This window comes from Ixodes scapularis, unplaced genomic scaffold, assembly GCF_016920785.2.
Source record: "Ixodes scapularis isolate PalLabHiFi unplaced genomic scaffold, ASM1692078v2 PGA_scaffold13__105_contigs__length_92229423, whole genome shotgun sequence".
Classification (NCBI taxonomy): Eukaryota; Metazoa; Arthropoda; class Arachnida; order Ixodida; family Ixodidae; genus Ixodes; species Ixodes scapularis.
The window spans coordinates 14375652-14399145 of NW_024609839.1; the positions used below are offsets into that span (position 1 = coordinate 14375652).

The 23494-nt window shown below is 44.5% G+C and overlaps 1 protein-coding gene across 1 annotated transcript in view; it reads right to left on the reverse strand.

Moving 5' to 3' along the window:
• Positions 1-22998, reverse strand: part of LOC8053325 (glutamyl-tRNA(Gln) amidotransferase subunit B, mitochondrial) — a 37582-nt gene extending 14584 nt beyond the window's left edge. The window contains exons 1-7 of the mRNA XM_029986126.4: positions 22820-22998; positions 22496-22649; positions 17119-17232; positions 14340-14535; positions 13319-13441; positions 10011-10124; positions 6543-6627 (exon numbers count right to left, since the gene is read on the reverse strand). Of these exons, the coding sequence (XP_029841986.2) occupies positions 6543-6627; positions 10011-10124; positions 13319-13441; positions 14340-14535; positions 17119-17232; positions 22496-22649; positions 22820-22917 (884 nt within the window). The 5' untranslated portion in view covers positions 22918-22998. The remainder of the gene's footprint in view (positions 1-6542; positions 6628-10010; positions 10125-13318; positions 13442-14339; positions 14536-17118; positions 17233-22495; positions 22650-22819) is intronic.
• Between the last annotated feature and the right edge of the window lie 496 nt (positions 22999-23494).

A 23494-nucleotide genomic window follows, 5' to 3' on the forward strand; every position in this document is an offset into this window, starting at 1 on the left:
GGAGCTAAGTCTTTTTCTTTCTTTACTTTTTCCTCAGGTAAGTTCGCTCTTCGCAAATTTTACAAAAAAAATGATGCACCATCTGTGGGCAACGCTGCACAAAGTCGTAGCGCGATAGGTTAAGAAACCGAATTTTCCGGTCGATTTAAAGAGCCTGGCGTCTCCTTGTTTCACCCTGTATTATTCATAAAACACTGGAAAGTAACGACAAAAGTAACGTTGTTACTTTCATCGTTACATCAGAAAAAAGTAATATAACTACCGTAATATCCCGAGTCATCGCCCATCCCCGAGCCATCGCCCACCCCATTTTTTGGGCCAATATCGATTTCCGAAAAAACACCGAGTCATCGCCCACCCCTTCAAATACCCCAGCGCGGACTCTGCGATCCGCGAACACTCATCCTACCCGAATGACCCGGCCGCGGACCTTACAGTTGGAGGACGTCCGTGACAAAGTAAAACGAAGGAGGGAAAGACACTTCTTTTTGTTTACGCATTTCCTCTATGAGCGACCCCAAAGTGGTCGTGTATCCGTGCGAAAAGAAAACGATGGAGATAACAAAATCAGAGTTGGTTAACGTAACCGCGGAGTGTTAGGTCAAAGTCTGTCTCCGCCGAAGTAAGGTCACCGCGAACCCGCTCCTTCTTCCCGCCCGTCGCGACCGCGGTTGTGCAATATTTTAGGCAAAGCCAAAGCGTAAATAAAGCTTTGCTGGAACGTCCTACACAGACGTTTGCAGAGCGTCCCAACCGTGCATTGATAGCCCGCCGTGCACGGACGCACGTATGTACGCACCAAACAAGAAAGTTGCGCAAGAGCTTGCAATTGACAAGGCGCCCGACTTGGCCCGACGCCAAAGTATTTGCCAACACGACCGCCGGCTTTCCCAGCATTGCTCTTGGTCGCTTCTTTGGTCCGCTCGCTCGCTCGCTCGTTGCGCCTGGTCGGTTTTTCTATTTTCTTGTAGACTTTTCTTTTTTTTTTTTTTACTAACTAGGAGAACATAATGGTGACATTCTTTCACGGAACAAACGTTCGTGCTATTGCAGATCGGCGGTGTTTCTAGCGCGTATGCAAGCAACAGACTTCGCTATAGTAAAATATTCTTTCGTGAGCATTTTTTTTTCTATGAAATAATGAAACTAAATCGAGTTTTGAGTTTGATGTATCTCTCGTGCATCAGCGCTAGATACGCAGAGAAAAATAGGCGGTTTTTTCCGCTTTTTTTCAAGTGTTTGTGCTCACCCACCGAGACATGGCCCACCCCACTTTTTTAACGAATTTCAGGCGGTTGGGGGGTGGGCGATGACTCGGGATATTACGGTACAGTTACAAGTCACATTTTTAAAAAGTAACTCGTTACAGTTACAAGTTACCAAAAAAGTAACGAAATTACAGTAACGCGTTACTAGTAATGCGTTACTACCCAAGACTGGAGACATGTCACCATAGTTATTGTAACCGCCACACGCAGCTGCAGATCGAATACAGTCTAAGCTCGTTATAACAGACCTTGATTTTTACCAAGATTTCTGTCTGTTGTAAGAGGAATATCTTGTATGCACATATGAAGTTGAGTCAATGGTATGTAGAGGAAAACCAATTGAACTTCACAAATCACTATGTTATATCCAGATGTCTGTTGTAACCAGGTCTGTTGTAATGAGCTTAGACCGTAATAGTTTTTTCCTTCACGACTGCGCAGCAGAATAGCAGTTTTTCTGAAGCAAGGTGGCCTGTTTTTTTGTCACTGTGCATAGATGAACAATATAAAAAATACAAACTGCAAATTCTTTTAACATTTAAGCCTCTTGTAATTGATTACGGCCGGCTGCATTACCTCGCAGCCGGTCATAAGCCGTTGCAAAAGGCTTAGGGGGGGTACTACCCAGAAAAAACAATTTCTGGCAAAAAAGGTTGATTTTGTAAACTGTCAGATTTACATCCACCAACATCTAGAGAGTATTCCCAGAAAGTTTCATTAGTTTACACTGCATAGTTAATTTTTTATAAACTATTTTCGGTCCACCGATGCTAAAGAAAAGGTAGAGGTCGGAGCACCTTGAACGCAATTTTCTCCATTCCACTTTTAGCATAGATTTCACTTTAGGAAAACTCTAGTTTTGTTATTACGTAACTTGAATTAATTTTTATGAGTTTTTCTGGGGTGAAATTTTAAGGGGAAGATAGCTATGAGCTTGTATTTCTAACTTTTGTCATTTTTCATGCTCAAAAGCTAAAATTTTGGACAAAAGATGGAAATCTAAAAAAACAATATTTGTGATTATGTGGCTTTTTTGTCATGAAAGATGGTACAATAAAGAAATATAGCTCCATAGCTATCTGCTCTGAACTGTCCTAAAGCAATATAAGACATGAAAATGACAAATTTATAAGCGATTTCAAAATGATAGTTTTCCTACGCAGACACGCCCACTCTCATCTTTGAACATTTGCAATTTTTTTTTTTGGACTTCACCCAGATTAACAAAATTTTACACAAATGTTCTCAACATCAACAGAAATAAGCCCTGTAGATGTTATTTAAATCAGACAAGTGGTTTAAACATTCACTCTTTTGGGTAGTGCCCCCCCCCCCCTTAAAAACAGGTCCTGTCTCATTCGATTGTAGTCAAACGCAAGTGTGCGAACGGGCCATAAAACCGCATAAACCCAACAAACATTGCACTTTTCCCTTTTCAGGCGGCATCAGCTTATATTAAAGGGCCCATGAAACAAATTTTGGGTTGGTATAAATCACTTTAGATTGGTATTTTACTAATAGCAAGTCGTTCAGTGGGCCAAAAAGTAAAAGGTAGAAAGTCAAAAGCCTGACTTTCAGTGCGAAAATTTGAAAACACAGCGGACCATTTCGTACCTCCTTCCCTTCGTAAGCTCTCTGCCTTTTCACTCTGATACATCCGCAGTACCTAAAGCGCGTTATCGGATCCAAACACACGTCACACGAAACTGGACCTCACTTAATCCCTTCACCCCCAAGCTGACATTGTAGTGGAAGATAGGCGCTTGCCGGACCTATCAGCCGCCTCCCTTTCATCGCCTGACCTCATTCTCTGCGCGTGGGTATGCACGAAGGAGCGTGATCACGTGGCAAAAGTGTGGCTGGCCCAACGAGCACGTAGCTCCCACAGCACTGTCAGCTTCGGGGTGAACGGGTTAGGGAAAGCAACTTTTGTCTGAATTTTGAGCGACGGGCTAATCTTTTAGGGGGACAATGAATCTGTCCGGGTACGCAAACCAGATTCCGAGCAAGAGGGGCCTCCCCTCTTTTCGTCTCCTTGAACTGTTTGGTGGAATGCGCGATTTATGAGTTGAGGAGGAAAGCGAAACAGGAAAAAGTTAGAAAAGCGTTTCATGAGCCCTTTAAGGGGGTACATGGCCTCAGAATTAATAATTTTCTGAAAAAATGTTTTTTTCAAAAGGTAATGTTTATGTTTATTAACTTCCAAAGAATGCTTTCAGAAAATTTTACTTAAAAACATGCATGATTTATCTCACAATAAATTATTTCCGACATGTCGGCAGCCCTCCGAGTCAGCAGGGAGCAAGTTTTCTGCGTTTTTTATTTACTGCTCCTTCATACTCGTTTAACATAGCCAGGACATCTTACCCTCATCGGAAGTGCCAATTACTCTAGATTTAGCCCATAGAAGCTTTCAAAGTTTAAATGCATCAATGGCCAGGAGAACCCTTTACATCCAAACAGAATAAAATCCAGAAAAATTTGGTATGAGCAATCTTATTGGTGGCGATGAAGCAGGGCTTACGATCGCTCCTGCCCAGTGACGTGACATTGTGTCATCTTCAGTAACAGCCTTGGACAGAATCTTCCACCTCAGATCCTATTCCTGCTTTGCTGCTCTTCCTTAGTATGATTTCCCTCTTAGTTTTTGCCAGTTTATCTGTCAGGGAGTGGCTGCTACAAAAGTTAGCTTGCCTACAATTGACACAAACTGGGCCCGTTTTCTCGAACGCGAACCGTGGTTCAAAGTTAGCTATTGTCCCTAGAAGGGGGAATTCCACGTCACGTGACTGGGAGAGCAGGGGCGCCGATGGAGGAGCAGTACCTAGAAGCAAAATGGCCGCGGCGTCACTTAATGAGGGCTAATAGTTCTGCTTGGTTCTGCTGAACATTCCTTTCGATCTGGCTGTTATATTAATGACTCACCATCAACCTATTACCACGTCAAGCAAAGCGATAGTTCAGAGGGACTACTAAACTAACCGACGGCAGCATTCACTCTTCAGCAGTCCAGGATCCAAGACATATGACGGTACATAAGCCTTGCAAGTGTTTTTATGGTGAGTAAAGAAATGTTTTGAAAACGAGTGTTGGTACATATTTATACTAAGACGTTTAATTTGTTACACTATGCACGCCAACTCGTGAGCAGCGATTACTTTGCGGAGAAAGAGGGTTATCCTCAATAAAGTCTTCGTTCCGGGTGAACAGCTGAGACATTGTATTGTTTTTTTTGTTCACAGTGCGCCGACAGTATGCCGACAGCATCGAGGTTTCTACATATCCCCTGTGGCCAGCAATTCAACGGTGACGAAAAGCTTAGCTTCTTGTCACTGGTGAATTGGTTGGCCAAACGGAAGAGAGGGCAAACAGCTGAGATCAGCAGGAATCGCAGAAACGTGCGTCACAAGGAACGAAAACGAGACTACAGCATCGGCGTTGCCACACTGAAAGAAACACGGGAAAGTTATACGTTGTTTATGGGGAAACATATTGAAGGAAATGTTTCTTACATTTTCGAATATTCGTCGACAAACTCTAGCATAGTAGCTAAAATTTCTTCGTACCATCGGAAGCAAATAAATTGGTCTTCAAGTACAACATTACTATATTTTGACTTAAAATACCATACTAGATCGATGACAAACAGTGGGGAAAGAGGATACAGAAAATGACTGGCTTGTTTCACCGATAGATGGCGCATCTTATTGCCCAATCAAAAATAATTATTGTTGTTCTATATCCAGCCGTTTATTACACTACCTAGGTACTTTTCCCTTCCTAGGCACCGTGGTTTACCAAAATGGGTTTACCATCGCTTCGAGAAAACCGGCCCTGGTAGCTATTGCCAAGGAAACAATGAAGTCTCAAAGAGGAAGGTGCTAACAATGCCCCAGGTGAATTTTGCCTACCTCGGACTCATAGGAAACAAAGAAACCAAAAGTTGAAACTTCAAATGCCTTTTTCTCAGTTCCACTTTTGGGCAGGAAATGTGGTATGAGGAAATGTATCATTGGATGTTTTGAAAGTGTAAAGATTTCAATCGGTGGTGTCCTGGACTGAAATTTCCTGAGGAACATGTTAAGGTACTCATATTCTGAAAAACCTAACCTCTTTATGACAAAAAATGAATATTTTAAAACACAGAAATTTGTTAAAATCTTTTGCACTTTTTGGGTGTTATTGTTCTTGGGGCGAAGCTCCTTAGGGCCTAGCCTTGTCCGTCCGGCATCCATGCTCACATCGATTGCCATCCCATCCGTCTTCTTAAAAAAAGAAAAAATGTTTGAGCAGTCGACAGGATTTGAACGTGTGGGGGGAGACCCCAATGGGATTTCTAGTCCATCGCCTTAACCACTCGGCCACGACTGCGGGATGAGTAGGGAGCTCTGAGATGTGGTAGTAAATCAAGAGCTGGGGATGTCATGGATGAAATGTTGCATGTAGCCGCTCAACGTCTATACAGGAGAGGGCGCTGTGGTCAAATGCGTATATAATCGCGTACAACTTTGCATGCATTGGCTCAACGTTTATAGACGAGAGGGCGCTGCGGTCAAATGCTCAAATGCGCATATAACCACGTTCCATACTACACATTCTATACCAACGCAACCCGGAACTCAGCACTACCTATGAGCAATAAAAATATATCAGCACCATCAGCACTACCTATGAGCAAAATCAGTATCATCAGCACCACCAAAGCTTCGCCCCAATCAACATCATTCACCACGTGGAGATGCGGTCATTTTTTCTTTAGAATTGCATTTTCTACAATTAATTTTTGCCTTAACTTGCACTATTGGTATTCAACAAACGTTTTGTGGATTGCAATTATTATATTTTTAAATACATTTCCTACAGAGGTCACTTTTTTCTGGAGCTTTTTAAGCATTGTGTGTTGTAGAATTGGCCCACAAGACTGAAACATTGGATGTCATCAATCCTAATGGGGTTCAATTCACCCTGAAAGTTTGAATCAATTTAAGGGAACGCTTCAAAAGTTGACCCTCCCCAGGCCATGTCCCCCCTTAAACTTTTGCACATGCGCACAATGGTTGAACTCATGTCGAACTTCGTGTTAGACGTTAGAGAAAAAGTTGCAACCGGTCTAACTTAAATCTCGGCAGGTTCTTGGCATCTCTAGTTGTCAAGGTCACATGCGTGATACAGCGAAAGTGAAACCAAACTTGTTGCATGCAGAGCAGCGCAAGTTTTCCCGGAAAAAGCTGCTTGGCGCTCAGCCAAACGTGCCCACCATAATGGGTTCCTTACCTCTTGATGGCATCAAATCCCATCGTCATGTTCACAATAGTCTGTCCGGATGTCAGCTCTGCAATCTGCCTTCCAATCTCAAAGTCTGGAAGATGATGAGCAAAGCAAACCATTTTGTTTTCATTCTGAAGCATCATCGATCAAAAAAGCAATGCCCAATTTTAAAGCGAGAGCCTACAAAAACATTAAAAATCTATATTATGTTCACTCTTTACTGTACAGAGCCCTCATCACCTGCCATACCTTTAAATAAAAAAGAGTGAAAGGACAGGCAGCTCAATGCGAGTTTTTGATGCCCCTGAAAATACGCACAGAAAGTTATGATGTAGGCATATCTGTGTGACCAGTTTTCACGTGTTGCGAAGTTATTTTGTTGTTTGGTACATGCAGAAAGGCATTGCAGAATTATCTAGTACCCCTTCATATTTTTTTACACATTTCTCGATGTCTAAACAAATACACGGTTACTCTACTCTCTTTTGACTCAAACTAGATTAACACACTGTTTAAGGGGGGACACGACCAAAAAAAAAAAACATTTCTGCAAAATATCGTATTTATACGAATATAAGGCGAGGTTTTTTTCCAAAATCCGTAATCTCAAAGTCATACCCCGCCTTATATTCGAAGCTCAGTATAGCAATATGACTTTCTTTTTCCTTTTTCTTGGGTCCTTCAACTACCCCCTCGCCTTATAATCGTGACCACCTTATATTCGAATAAATATGGTAAGTTGATTTTGAAAAATGTCCTATTTACATCTGCCAACATCTAGAGAGTACTCCCAGAAAGCTTCATTTGTTAACAGTGCATAGTTTTTTTTTTTTTTTTTTTTTTTTATAAACTATTTTTAGTCCACTAATGCTAAAAACAAAAGGTAGAGGTTTCAGCACTTTGAATGCACTCTTCTCCAATCCACTTCTTGGCATCAATCCCACCTTAATAGAACTATAGTTTCAGTATGAAATTATCAAGACTTAATATTTGCGGCTGATATGCTCAAATTTTATAGAGCCACTTACTATGAACTTAGATTTTGCATTTTCACGTTCCTTTATTATAAAAAATTGTGCAAAACGGCGCCGTGTTGTTTGAAGACCGATGGCGTCGCTGCGTTTCCATAGGAGCTAAGCCTTTTTCTTTCTTTACTTTTTCCTCAGGTAAGTTCGCTCTTTGCAAATTTTACAAAAAAAATGCACCGTCTGTGGGCAACGCTGCACAAAGTCTCAGCGCGATAGGTTAGGAAACCGAATTTTCCGGTCGATTTAAAGAGCCTGCCATCTCCTTGAATCACCCGGTAGTAAAACTACCGCCTGGTCCCACCAGGTTCACTATAAAGAGGTTCTATTGTAGTTATCCCTAAACCCATAGTTTCTATCTCAGCACTTCTTAACCCTCCCTGGTGCCCTCGTGGCAATTGGGACGGCCGAGACGTCACGTTTATGACCGGGCAGCGGAGCGCTAAGGCCGCTCACTCCTTTGGTCTTTGTTTGAAGACATTTGAAAGCAAGAAAAAGCGGTTCTGAGCGATACGGCCACGAAATTCCATTTTTTTCCGAAAAAATGCATTTTCAAAAAATATTATATTTGGGTTCACTATGTTCTGAAGCATAGTTTCAGAAAGTTTTATTTATAAATGCGCAGTATTTATTTCGCAAAAAATTATTTTCGGCAAGCTCGCGACCCGCCGAGCAAGCAGACGGCGAAGTTCGGCATTTTCAAATTAGGCCTACTCCGCGCTCGTTCGACGCAGCCGAGATATCTTACCCTCGTTGGAAGCGCCGTTTCTTCTAGTTTCTGCCCATAGAAGCTTGCTACGTTTGAGGCTATCTGTGTCCCGGGAGAACCCCGTACATACAAGCAGAAAAAACGTGGGAACTATGATACCAGCAATCCCATTGGTTGTGACCCGAAACAGGGCTCACGATTGGCCGCCTGCGTGCGCTATCGGCAGCTTCTTTCGCTTCTGATCGTATCGCTTCTGATCGTATCGCCAGTTTGCCGCTGTTTAGATTCGTTTTCCCTCTTTGTTCCCGGTAGTTTTTCAGCCGAGAAATGCCTGCTTCCAAAGTTAGCACTCGCAGTAGCTTTGGCCAGCGTTCTCAACGGCGGAAACAAAGGGCCGGCGGAGACGGGGACCCGTCTCCGCCGGCACCATCGTCGCCGTCTCCGCCACCGTCGTCACGATCTCCAAGCTCAACTGGTGCTTGGCGGACATCGGAGCCTACAGCTTCATCTCCGAATCGGATGTGCTCACCACGTTCGAGAGGAAGCTCAGCCTGCGCGATTTCGACGCGGGGATTACGGACGACCCGGAGCTGACAGACGCTCCCGTTGAAAAGCCCCTGAACGGCTCCTCAATGTGTCCGCCATGCAGACTCTTGTTGCGATTTTACTCTGCCTCAAGTGCCACGGAAAACTACTGAGCTTGCAAGAAGTTGACATCAACGTTTAGTTTGTTGTTAGCTGCTCGACTTGCGGAGACATCGTCGCGACACCGCACTCACCATCAATCGGCAAGTTTCGAGAGAACGAACTCGCGGTACGTCTAGGCATCGTTGGAAGAGACTCTGGCATCAGTTTCACAAAGCTCACGAATCTCTTCGGGGGCCTCAAAGCAACTGCCCTCCTCATGCTCATGAAGTTGAAGGTGCCACCAATGACTCGGGTAAATTTCGAGTTTCTGGCACCGTCCGAAAATAAAAAAAAAAACAAGTTGAAACTTCAAACGCATTTTTCTCAGTTTCACTTTTTGGCAGGAATTCTTGTTTTAGGAAAGCTATCATTTGACATTCTGAATAGAGAGGGACATCATTCAAGGTTTTCTGGGACTGAAATTTTCTGGGGAACAAGATAGATTACTTCACAGTTCAAAAAATCTACTCCTTCATGAAAAAAAAAATTTTTTTGTGAAACAAAAAATTTACATTTTTTTTTTAAATTTTGGGATGTTCTTATTTTTGTTATAATTGAATATTTTGCAATTTATTTTTTATCTAGGTTGCACTGTGGGTATTGTTCTTCACATTAAAGCAAAAAGTTTGCCACCAGCTAATTTTATTTTTCTACGATAGACTTCCTAATGAAGTGTCTTTTTTCTGAAGTGCGAGAACCGTAGCATGCTGTAAAGTTGACCAATAATGCTAAAACTTTGCAGATTATCCTTCCTCATAGTGCTGAAATAACCCTCAAAATTTGAACCAAATTGGGTGAAGGGTTCAAAAGTTGACCCTCCCAGGCCATATCCCCCCTTAAGTGATGCATAACTGTAAGTGCAAACCATTGTGCACATTGTTGTTTACAGGGCCTGTAGGCTTCTGCCCTGGTCTACTGCACCAACGCCAAGATGGGGGGATTTCTCAAGGTCAAAAGGTTTGATAACTTGTTGGCTATAGAGAAAGCATGTCACAAAGCGTACACGCGTTAGAAACGGCTACGAGAGGATGACGGGAGGAACTAGCACCCCACCTACGGCATAAGCGACGGACCGCAGACTGTTCAGATTCTTCACTTCGGTCCTGGTTCCCCGAGGCTCTCCGGGACGATTCACCGACACGTTGGCATCCACCCGCAGTGCCCCTTCTGCAGAGAACAGCGAAGTCTGGGTTTGAGTCTGATCAAGTTTGAGTCTGATCAACTGCACTATACTGGTCGTGAAGAGAGGACAAACTCATGCCGTCTGTCAGGCGGTCCCAAAGCACTACCGATCTGGACATAACCAGACAAAAGTTTTGTAGTATTTGCGAGCTTACATCTATGCACTATTGATGAGAAATGGTCATTTACAATTAGGATTTCATGTTTTCGGAATTGACCTTCATTCCATTCGGAGTTTTTTTTTTTTTTGACTACCATATGATATTTTTTAAAAAAGGCACCAATAGATGGTTTACTTCTAGTAATTGCAGGGCCCAGGCCAATGGCAACCTGGGCAAAAACGGTGTTAGTTATGCTGGGAGATAAGCAAACAATGCCAACAGGAAAGGACAGTTGTTTTTGATTCGTTGCCCCTTCCCGCAATCACGAGTTTCGAGGGTCACAATATCTAAAACTACCGTTCTTTCAAGTTTGTTTTATGGCACACGGAAAATTAGCCATGCCTTGTTTTCCTTCGATTTGCTATCAATGATAGGAGGGCTATCGCTCAGGACGTTACAGTATATCTCTCGTCAAAAACATTGGGTTGACCAGAGTTGTTTTTTATTATTTCCAATTTTTAAACTAGGAGAGTAATTTTAGTGTTTCCAATTTTTTGGTATTTGAAACAAAAATAATATTTGGACACAAACACACAGATTTCATAAGGACTCACCCATACAGAATGACATGTCTACAGATACATTTGGTGTCGAAGCTTTTGCCACTGGCAATACAACGGTCCCACGACAAATCTTGCAAAGAACTGTTGTTTCAATCAATGTCAATACTTTGGACACCTGGACGTGGCCGCTGGGAAGCAAGGAAGCACCAGTTGCCCCACAACCCTCCTATGAAATCTACAAATTCATAGCCTTCACTGCTATCAAAACACAACCCCTCCCTCCCTCTCAGAACCTAAAATAGTATGCTCCAGACTAGAAATCAAAACAGAGGCTTTTGTCGTAAACCACAAATACAATGACCCGTTGCTCTGAATGAACCTTGATGAGATATGCCTCCAATATTTCAAAGAAAACTGATTTTCCTCTTCTCGGGATCACCGTCCCTCTAATTTCGAGCAATTTATTCGTAAAACACTGTCCTTTTTGCTTTTTATTTTGTCACTGTGACCTCGAGATTCCGAATTTTTCGCATAAATCCAAACTGACGACAATTTTATCGGCGAGTGCTGGTCCCAGTTCTTCGGATTTATTGGAAAACACGGAACCCTACTTACTATGAGGATAATTTAATTTGCACGGTGAAAGAACGACGCGTAATACATATGTAGATCGTAAGCATTCCAGCATTACCCGATAGATGGCGCCAGCCTGTTCTTTCGTCGTAGGCGGTCAAGAGCGGTTCCAACCAGGGCCGTAACCAGGGCGGGGGTTAGGGGGTTCCGACCCCCCCGAAATTTTTTTCTGGGTACGGCCCTGGTCGGTGCACTTACAGCCAGCCGATTTTAATCTCCACCTCTGCGCACGAGCAGTGGCACCGGTCGGCTACCGGATACCGAACCGGGACCGGTTCTTCGGTTTGCTATAACTCTCCATTATATGCCACCGATGCACATGATTCATAGGCGAAAATAAGACAAAATGGCCACCGTTGTCCCCGAAAACCCCCCCCCGAAATTTTTTTCTGGGTACGGCCCTGGTTCCAACGCAGTTGATCACTCTCAATCGCAAGTGTGTGGACCAGCCTCGAGAAAAACTTGATCACATTTTATAGTGTCGGCTTCTTGCAAGTGTCCATCATTCAATAAGTTTACTCAACGAGCTTTTCAATGTTGCCCAAGTGTTTATTGCCACAAGTAGACGCTTGCAAGAAGAGTGATAAGCATACAGACACTGACAGGTTGTCCGGTGCAAGTTTCTTAACTTCGATAATGCTTCAGCGTCTTGTAAGCCTCCAGTGTGCACGGGCAGACGATGCACAGTAGAGGGCAACGAGCGCATGCTGGAAGCCGGCCATTCAATGAGCCGAGAAACTGAGGAAGAGGAGGAGACGAGAGTGCGCGGGGACATCAGAACGCCGAGCTCTGGTTCGGATGGTTAGTGGGTAAAACTAAAGCTGCCTTTGTTTCCACAGCACTGGTCAGCACGTTCGAACACGAAAGCCAAACGCCGGACGCTGGCATTTTGCGTTCTAACGCGTTTGACGCACTCAATGAAGACAAAGGCTGCCTCTGTCTCCACTGCCATTGTTGAAAGCAGTCGAATGTAAAAAACAAAAAGCCTGACACCGGCATTCTAACGTGTTTGACAAGTGCAGTGGAAACAAAGGCAGCTATAGTTCTTCTCACTAACCATTCGAACCAGAGCTTGGCATTCTGACGCACTCGTGCGCCCTCGTCTCCTCCCCTTTCTCAGTTTCTCGGTGCATAGAGACACCTCGCTGTTCTTATCCTCTCAGTGACTGTAGTAATAGCGGAAAGCCAGAAACTGCGGTACAAAGTCCAAGAGATCCATTACTAATCCTGTGACTGCAGTCCTATGTCTTTTAGTTATTAGTGAAAAAATGACTGAGGTATACGTGATCTGGTGTATAGTGAACATAATTTAGTGATTAAGAGTTGCAATTTTGTTTTTACAGTGCAGCTCTTGGGCGTCCGTTTCCAGCTTGAGTGGCGTCGCCGTCGGCGTAACTGCGCGGTGCATTATGGGTAAATTGCCCGCTAAATCTAGCGGAAAAATTTCCCCGCTAAATATAGCGGAAAAATTTTCCCGCTAAATCTAGCGTAAAATTTTCACCGTTAAATCTAGCAGAAAATTTTTCCCGCTAAATCTAGAGGAAAAATTTCCCCGCTAAATCTAGAGGAAAAATTTCCCCGCTAAATCTAGCGTAAAAATTTCTCTGGAGGGTCACGTGACACCCCCCAGGTCACGTGACCCGACTCCCCCCTCCCCCCCCCCGCGAACAGGTGACCCTCAGTACCCTTTCCTCTTCCTCCTCAAGAGCTGCGCTCAAATTCGGTGTTACAGGGAGTTGTTTCTGTTCCTGTTGTTTGCACTGTTTTCCAGTTGTCTCAGGGCTTACCGTCATGTTTCTAGCTATGCTTGGCCTACATCAGCTTGCTTCCATCCTCAGTTTGTGCTTGAGAAATCAAATGTTTTAAGGTCATGCCAACGCACCCTCCATCTTACAGCTGCATACGCCCAGGGAACGCAAGATGAGCTGCAGTTCCTTCACAAGGCTGGCCGCCTCTTCGCCGTCTTGTAAGCAGGCGTCGAAAACAAGCTCCATCAATCCAACTCCTGAAATGATTAAAGGATGCTTGAGTAGAAAATACCGATTTCCGGTCCCAGGCTTCAGACTGGTACTACCAATGGCAGTTAAAAAACAATACCCGTACAAAAAGCCGTAAATAATTGAAGTATATGTTGAAGCTCGCTGATATTTGTATATTGAAGTGATCTGTTTTGAGGATGTGCAAGATACAAGACAAACCCCTTTTTGCACAACACACCCTTGCATACTGGGGCTTGACAAAGAAACTCTCGGGTAGAAAGGACATTAATACCCTAAAGCCCACTGCAATCACAACTGTGCAGAGATCAGTAAGTATAAGTAATTGGGAGAACTTTCTGTGGCACTTTCAACGAGAGGAGGTGTGCACACGCGCAAGCCTTAATCTGCATTCAAGCACATGCCAGCACATAGCCACAGCAGGTTGTCTCCGAGCATTGATACTCACTTGTTTTCTACTGGTGTGATCCACCTATAAAGTTCACTGTTCCCAAAGCATAGCCAACAACTTCTAGATACCAAGCAAGGCTTAGAGAGCATTCAACCATATAACCGAAACAACAGCTATGCTCAGCTGGCAACTTACTTCATTTTGAGTGGGAGACAAACTGCATTCTTTCGAATGCTCCACACAAAACAGAATGGGAACAGTTGTGTCACTAAAGGCATACTAAGCAGGACATCCTGTCTTCGGGATATGATTACTGCAATAACATCTGTCTTTGAGATATGATTACTGCAGTAACATCCAATTGTACAATTATTCCCACTAGAATACCAAGAATACAAAAACACACATACTTTTTGAAAATCATACGCTTGTGGACGTATAAGGTTTTAGGATTTCTCTCTCTCGCGGAAACTGAACTCGAAGACTGCCAGTTTGAAGAGTAGTCAACCATTTACCTGCACGGTTGAGGTCGATGAGGCTACGGTTGCGTTCTGCGTCGTGCAAGCTCTTCCCGCTGTCTTGCTCAAGCTGAAGCTGCTGCAGCGTTGCTCGTTTGAAATACGTCTCCTGTGATCCCGGAGCAAAAACCACAAAGTCCAGGTGACCTCCGGTAGCCAGTGGTGACCGCTGCTGAGTTATCTGATAACCAGCCTGAAGAACAAAGAATACAGCACAGATCAATCAGCGAGTTTTCTATATCTTGCTAGAAAAATATAGATCATTCAGCAATGCTCATTGCAACATACTATCAAACTGATGAGTGTTAAGCATGGCAGAAACGTCGAAACTGCAGGTAAAAATTACACATACTGTACACAGAAGATCTCAGACATGGCTGAAAAATTTATTTTTCAAAAAGTGCTACCGAGGCCAAACAAACCAGAAAGAGAAAAAGCAAAAAAAGAAAGCCTCCCTCTACAACTAAAGCCTAAGAGGTCACCATAAGAATCCAAAAGACATTGCAACAGCCACCTGCTCTCCTACCTCTAAAACTCTTGCTAAGCAGACGCTACAACCTAATTCTACACCGGTTGTAGTGTTCGTTTAGTGTTAGAGGTAGAAGAGGAGATAGTGGTCACAATGTCTTTTGCATTCTTATGGTGACCCCTTAGTATTCAGTTGTGGAGGGAGGGTTTTTACTTTTTCTATTCCAGTATCGCTTCGCCTCGATGCCTATTTAAGCACTTTTTGAAAAGTAAATTCTTCAGCTGTGTTCGAGACTTTCTAGTGTATACGTCATTTTTACCCACAGTCTCGGGGTTTTTGTCATGCTTAATATTGCCACGCGTGTAGCTGACCAAGTAGGCAGCGCACTCGTGGCCTAACGGTTAGCGTGCTTGCTTTCCACGCAGAAAGCCAAGGTTCAATGCATGGGCGCGAGTACACATTTTTGTTGACTCTAATGTGATGTTCTGGTAAATTCGAAAACCGTGTTGCTGATTCAAGGGTAGAATGTTCTACGTGCCGAACTTTCTACGCCGAATGTTCCAGACACACACGCGAATACAAAAGGTGCTCCGTGTGTCGAGCCGCAGTCAGTCTCGCCCCAGCGTTTGATTGTGCTGTTACGCCGACTTCGACGCCCGCGACGCTCTGTTGTTATCTCCCGTTTTCTTTGTTGTTTTGGGCACAAGTTTGCCTCATTAAACGTTTCAGTTTCCTCAGTTATTCTTTGTTTCGTCACCTCATCATTCGTGACAATATTCACCAGCTTGTTTATTTCTTGTTTATTTATTTATTTGTACTACTGGTCCTTGTTCAGGACCATTGTAGGAACGGTTACATTCATGACATTACAAAGCTGGCTTATTGTCGACGTTCCGTGGTCCCACACAGGCGAGTACCTGAATGAAGAGCAAATACTGTTTAAGCCTCGTGACAAGCACGCTGCCGCCTTGCCCATTGCACCCTTACATTCGGTTCATGACGAGTGTGATCATATCCAAAAGCCAACCTGACTCAACACCAGAAATGAGCTTGTTCCTCTTAAAGGAGTCATAAAAAGAAAATGCATCTGCCAGACTTTAATTTTCTTGTATTCATTAAACCACAAAGACGTTGATTCCTTAGTGTTACGGCGACATATATCATCTGCATTTTACAACAACATCTAAAAATATTTTTTTGTTTTTATTTTTTTTAAACGACCTTGCGACACCTCACGGCAACATGAGCAACACGTAAGTATGTAAAAAGGTTGAACAGATGTTTGATTTTATTTCATCTTCAAATAATAAATTGGGAGGAATAAAAAGATTGGGTTATTTATTGGCATTTCCGTATTAGCTGGACGCCGCTACATCACCTGATTGGGATAGTTCTGGTTTCAAACATATCCAAACCTTAGGTCGTCTGTCAACCATCGTAATCAGGCTGCTTGTCCTGCCACGGCTCGCATTCATTGTGGAATGCAGTTGTGGAACCATATTGTTGATTGGAATTACAATAAAACATAAAAGAGAAGCAAGAAGAACATCAACCCAAAAGGATTCAAACTCAGATCTATGCGAAAACAGTAGGAAGGAGGGACACGGGCACGTGGTTTCTCGACTATCAACACATACGTTTGTGGGCTGCTTATTTTTGCGTATCTAGTCCTAGGACGTACTAGCTTTCCCACAACCGTCGATTACCTCGATGTGATTGGCTGAGCCAGGTGATGATGTTAGACCCCGTATTTCAGACACCGACCCCATTTTGAGTGGGAGGAAGAGGCCGTCGCCATAAAAAAGCATTCACGCCAGGTGGGAATCAAACCCAGACCATTTAGATCATTAAGCGAATGTCTTTCCAGCATGTCACGACACATCGCCGTAAAAAGAGGTGCTTCTTGGCGAGAAATTCCCGTGGAGCATCCACTTTGCATCCGGCAGATAGCAACTTGACACCCTGCCACTAGTTTTAAAACCTGGGTTAGTGCCGGTATCTCCATTCCAGGAATTGCTATCGAGTGTACATGCCACGCGTTAAGCCAGTCGCTAAACTAACCGATGATGAGCGCTGAGAGCGTAGACATTTCACGTGCAACACAATCGCCCAGCAATTCGCTATGCATCTTATAGGGTCCTCTATGGGCGTAACACTTTTCAGTGTCGGTATTTTGCAACAGCCAAACTTTAAAAAACTCCCCGGAAATCGGCTGATAAAACACATCCTGAATTAAAATGGGAGAATGTCTAAAAAAACATTCGAGGAATTGACGCACACAATGGTTGAAAAAGAAGGCGGTCTTACCGGCATGTCTGCATAGAAGTAATGCTTTCTATCAAAGTGCGACACGGCGTTGACTTTGCAGTTGAGGGCCAAGGCCGTGAGAACAGCAGCTTCTACACACCTCCTGTTCAAAACCTTGAGAAGCAAAACAAAAATAATATTAGTAGTGCTGCAGAATGATTTACGCAAAATGCAGCTAACATTGGAACGTTTGGTAGGTCTGGCCCTTGTTTACTTATTTAAACGACTCTAAGTAAGTTAGGGACGTCATGTAGCGTGGCATAAACAGGGAGGCAGGCTGTAAAGAGTCCTCAAGATTGGTGCTTGCACGTGTCAAATTTAAATCTTCATGAAAGCCCATTACCCCATGAAGTTTCAAGGTGTACCAGTAGTTCCTGTAAAAAATTGTTTGACTTAGACAGTCCACCAAACAGAATGAAGGTGTGATAGCACTTGAGAAGGTTTATAAAAGAGCAGCACTTTAAAATGACTCCGTGCCTAGTAGACTATTCTACTAACACACAGTTTCCAACTACTAAGCAGCCCCCGTTCTTACGCAGCGGAGTTGGGATGCTATTGCTGCAGGTAAGAAATTAAGCCTGTGCAGTACAGCTGCTTGCCCGAGGTCTTTATTGTGCATCACGTAGTATTGATACCACTGGACGGCGACCTGTTAGCAACCGTGCTTATGCCTCAGCATCAGCAACTGGCTATAAAAGAATGTGACTGCAAGAGAGCAGTAACTTTTATTACGAAAGTATCAGAGTGTCACTAATGCACGATAGAAAGGCACCGTGGCGACTCGTACATTGTTTATCTGTTGATATTCAACTTTTACCCTAGGAACGAATAAGGCTCAGCAGCATGCGACTTGTGCGAGCCTTTACTTCGTTGACCCATACAATGAACCGTAGCGAATGCTGCGAGCCAACCTGGCCATTCAGTGCTGCCAACGTATCAGGTAACTAGGCACCCAGCACATCAGTAACCTCCCAGAGGTTACTTAAGCTCACGAGCTACTAGATCGGCTTTAATGGCTCGTAGTGTCATATGCAATTCATCATAAGGTGCGGTATACCGCTTGGAAAGAGATGCTTCTCACTGTTCAACTATGGTGTCTGGAACGTGTGCCCAACCGATGTGTTCACCGCACCCTAAAAAGTGATCCCTCGACTTCCGCCCAACGACCACACAGAAGCGTCATGCTGTCGCTGGCCGTGGCCCTTGCGATGCAACAGCAGTAGGGGTGGATATGGCAGAAGCCTGTTCTAATACAGGTCGCAGTCCAGCTCGACGGTCCAAAGAAATTCCCGCAGACAGGAGTCGAGAACCCACAATGACAGTGACTTTTTTACTTTTGCCCGGACTTCCAGCACCTGCCAGGATGGCGACATCCCGACACACGCCGGCTTCTGCGACGTCATATGTTGCAACTTCGGGGCCACTTTTGATGTACAGTGTGTAAACCAACGCTTCTAAGGAACTTTAGATGGCCCACAAATTTTGATTTCCAAACGTATTGCACTGCAATTTATTACAGAGATGCAAGCAGGTGGTGAAAGTTCACAGTGAAAAAATCAAACAATGAGCTTCCCTCGTTCAAAAAGAGACTCGTTCTTCCGCACGAGTCTCTGCTCATGCATGAGAAGTACAGAGCGATTAAAATGGTCGTTTGGATCCTTCTTCTTCATTCGCACCAGTCTCTGCTCGTGCGGAACAAGAAGGGGGAATCCAAACAACCATTTTCATTGCTCTGTATATTCCACCTTCAAACCTTATTGTAATGTCCTCTATCTACCAGCAAAATGATGTTTTCAGACCCTAGAGCAAGTTTCTTTGTCGGCACGAGGTGAGACTTCTGTTGTGGTTTCTGCTACCAGACTGTAAGATCGAGACCGGCTGTCATGGCGGCATGCCCCCCTGCCTTCACTATTCTCCATTTCCTACTATGCATAATGGGCCTATTGGTTCTACGCAAAAAGTGTAGTCTCTCCTCGACATAGTGCAAGAATCAGATAAAGTGCTCTTGAACTGCGGATTCTCTGTCCAACGTAGCCGCTCACGGAGACGACCTGCTGTGGCAAACTGGCGCTCGACCTAGTGGCCGGCGGTATTCCGCAGGCCGCCCCTGCCTTAAAGCCCAACTTCTGCTTCTACTCATCGCCGGTGATGCACCTCCCAACCCTGGCCCACGTCCCGCCTGCCCTCACTGCTCTCGGCCTGTGTACGATAATGTCGCCACTCTGTAGGGAGACTGCTGCGACTTCTGGCTCCATCGCAAATGTGAAAATGTGTCTCTTGCTTCATATACGGTAGACGCCTTTTTTCCTCATCAACACAGGGGTTCTGTGCGGCGTGAAAAACTCCCACGCGTGCCTAATGACTTGTTCTCACCCAAACACCATGGAACTCCTACAGCCCTCTCTGTCACCAGTAACCTTTCCAAGCAACCATTTGGTTTACCTACGATGGATCATTCACTCGACACTCCTGCTGACTGCGGAGCTTTCGCGCATTCAAACGGGATATCTGTATGTTCCTTTTTAATGTGTGCTCTGCAAATAACAAACTGCTTGACTTCAATGCACAGGCGTCGTCTTTCCCCAACACCATATTTGCTGTGCGTGAAATGTGGCTACACACCTTTGTGTTTGACGGAGAACCTAATTAACCTTGCACAATTTTCTCTCTTTTGGCAAGACTGCCCCTCAACTGGGGGCGGCATTCTCCTCGCCAAAGCACTTGCCCTGCCGACGTCTCGATCATCTCACTGTGCCAGGTCTTGAAGCCATGTTTGTTGAAGTCTTTTGCAAGCGTGGAAAACGCCTACTGGCATGTGTTTACTGCCCGCACTCCCTCCGTAAAAATTCCTACGCTGTCCTCCACGACAACCTACTCCGCATCGACCACAAGAAATTTTCTGCAATGTTTCTATTTGGCAATTTTAACAGCCACATCAACTGGACTGACCCCGATACTCCCCTCCCTTCCAGCCTACCCGACAACCTATTATTAGATATACTGGAAGCACCTGGGCTCACACAACTCTGTGACAGTCCATCTTTCACCTCTAAGAATGGCTCCACCAGTTTCCTCGTCCTCGCCCTCACCACCAATCTTGACTTATTTACATAACCATTGCACAGCATCACCGCTGCTTAGTCCCCAAGCAAGGTCAGCAAGCCAATAAGCTTCTGCAGTTTGCAAAAATCGATTTCCAGCATCTCAACCTACTTAATTTCATTTAATTCAATTTCGTTTATTATACCTTAAAGGTATAATAAACGTAAAAAAATAAAATATTACATAACTATACTGCTAGGACCCATTGTATGTTCCTATAATCCTGCTAAATTTGTTTGAAAAAAGGCGCGATAATTTCGTGGATAAATCGATTTATATGCGGGCCCCTCGGAGGGGCAGATCCGGGCGGACCTGGAGGCTGATGACGTAGCCAGCCTCCAGCGCAGTTTCTACTTGCACGCACTCACAGACTCGGCTCTCTTGGCACATCAACTCTCAGCTTCCTCAATTACCTTCCACGTTTCCAGCATCTGGTCTGTGACGATTACGTCTACGGCATCGATCACCTTGTCGAAGTGTTCGACATTGATCGCAGCAGCGATGAGAGTGATTGCTATCAAAAGATGTTGGAAGCTGTTCATTTTGACTGCGACCCGCTGGCGACGAGCTCCAGCGACGACGAGTTCGCCGTGGTCACCGTCGTCCAGGAATATATCGCAGGCGCATGGAAGATGGAAGGTCAACCGGCCGGGGGGCGAGAGCGAGAATAGCTTTCAATTTACCGAGCTGTCTGAGCGGTTTTGTTCGTACCAGGACGAGAAGAGCTTGGGCGATTATGGGGGCGCCTAGAATGAGAGAGTGTTCATGGTCACGTGGTTTATGGACACCATGGTGTGACTAACTTGAGCAGTGTTGCCTGGTCGCCAGATGAAAATTATAAAAATTCGTAAATTGAATATTGCAATTATCAGAGCTCTAAAAATTGCGTAACTTGGTGTATATACTAAGTAGCCTATGAGCATTCCATTTCAAGAATAATCTATCCGTTTAATTTTCGTGTCATAACCCCTTTAAAGGGTTAGGGAAACGAAATTTCAGCACTCATTTTCTGGCTTTAATGTGTTTTATGTTGCACCCTAACCTCAAAAACACCAGTCTTCTGTTGAAAAGCACAAGAAAACTAATTTTAAAGTTAAATAAACGATCTTCAATGTGCACCTGGTGGATGCATGCGGAGCCTATTTGGGAGGTAGTCTAGCAACGTTGTGGAAACTGCTACGTAGTCGTGATGTAGCAGTTTCCTTCGGAGCAGCGCCGCTCTTTGGTATTTCAACATTTCTCTTCTTAGCTTTCCTCCTCAACTCACAAGTCGCGCATTGTACCAAACGATTCAAGAAGACGGAAAGGAAGGACTCCCCTCTTTCTCGGACCCTCGTTCGTGCAACCGGACATAGCCATTCTCCCCCTAGAAGATTAGCACGTCGTTCAAAACTCGAACAAAAGTTGCTTTCCCGACCTCGTTCAGCCCTAAGCTGACAGTGTTGTGGAAGCTACGTGCTCCTTGGGCCAGCCACACGCTCGTCACCCCACGGGCACTTCGAGCGGCTCGGTTATAACGCGCTGACGCTATTGACACCATCACAACGCTGACAACGCCAGCAAGGACAAAGCTCATAACCACGCCTGCCTTGCTACTCCACGAACGCGGGAAATATTTTTTTTCTGTTTTTGTTTGCGCCGGATATCCATTGACGCATCGCGCTCTCCGTTCACTTCTCTTCGAGCGCTTGCTCGAGTGCACCATTTGGAACGAAAAATATGGCCAATCGTTCAAAATACAAACGCGCGATTATCATTTACGGTTATTATACGTCATGCTTGACTCATTTCCGAACGAAATCTGAATATTTCAATTTTTGTTTCCGTACCCCTTTAAGGGCCAAAGTGGGGCATTACATAAGGAGGGTTACATATAAGCACATCTGTATGTATCATCTATTGTATATATATTGAAGGCAAACACCGTTTGCCTTTAATGATTATTTGCAACGTTCTAGTGAGAAAATGCATGTTGAGTGAGCTCTGTTGAAAACAAAACATATGGTCAATTATTGTTACAAGAGATTCCGGTAATGTTTTATTCCCTTTTGAACGAGGCAAGTTCATTCCTTGATTTTTTTTTTCACTTTAGACGTCCGTCACCTGCTTTCACCTCTGTAGTAAATTACAACGCAATACGCTGAAAAAAACCGCATTTTGCGGGCCATCTGAGAAAGTGGGGGAGAAGGGGGGAGGGGGGAAGGACGCTAAACACACCGGTTGGAAAACGGGTTCCGGCACCGTAGTTCAGCCCAGCGGTGTGTAACGAACTTACGGGTAACGTGCCGGGAACTGAAGCGTCAAACGGGGACACTTGGCTATTCGGAGGTGCGCCGAAGGAGTAAGGGGAGGCCGAGAACAGCTTGGACTCGGAAGCTATCTGGACGTGAACTTCGAGACCAACGACGCCTTCCCAGTCCTTCAGTTTCCTAAATACAAAGATAGAACGAGAAAACAAAATACATTTGAATTGGCAATGAAGTAGAACAAAATGACCGCAATTAATTGTTACACGAAAACATGCGCGTCTTAAAGATGAACCCTTGCATGTTCTAGCACGGACGGAATTGCTCCTGGCGAATATTTGAAGAGGTTCAACCTTTTCAGTTTGCTGTACGAACAGGGGCTGAGATGCAATGATCTTTCTTGCAGTATCGGTTTGGAAGCAAGCCTTCGTAAGCATCGCAGAACTTTCATCCTGCGTTAAAGGTCAGTGTAAAACCTAGCGCCCCCGACGAAAACACGCGCTCGATGTAAACAAAGTGGAACCGATGAATGGAAAGATAGCTCTGCTCAGTGACGCTGCCTAGAGTTACTCTACTCTTTAAATTCAAATATTTAAGGTTGGGTGGTGTTTTGCGCCATCTAGTGCTTAGTGGGCATGAGCTTGAAGCTGGATGGGACGAATTAGAGCTCCTTCGGAGCAGAGTAGCGCAATCTAGAACGCCGCCTCTCGGCGACTAGCGGCGAACGCCAGGAGGTTCCAACTGCGGTGAGAAATGCATGGAGAACGTGAGAAAATCGTTGTTTCTTCAGTGTTGTGGGAACGTACGGCATCGCAATCATTTTTGACATAATAATGGAACACTTTAGAATAATTTGCGCTAAGTTTTGTGCCCCGCAAGGACCTGACTTTTTTTTAAAAATTGCCTGAGCGGCATCATGCAGCAGACGACACGGCGACGTCACACCATTCACGTGACCCGCTCCGGCCAACCCGAAAAGCCCATCTCCGCTGCGAGCAAAAATCGTCTGCTTCAAACGCCATTGCCTT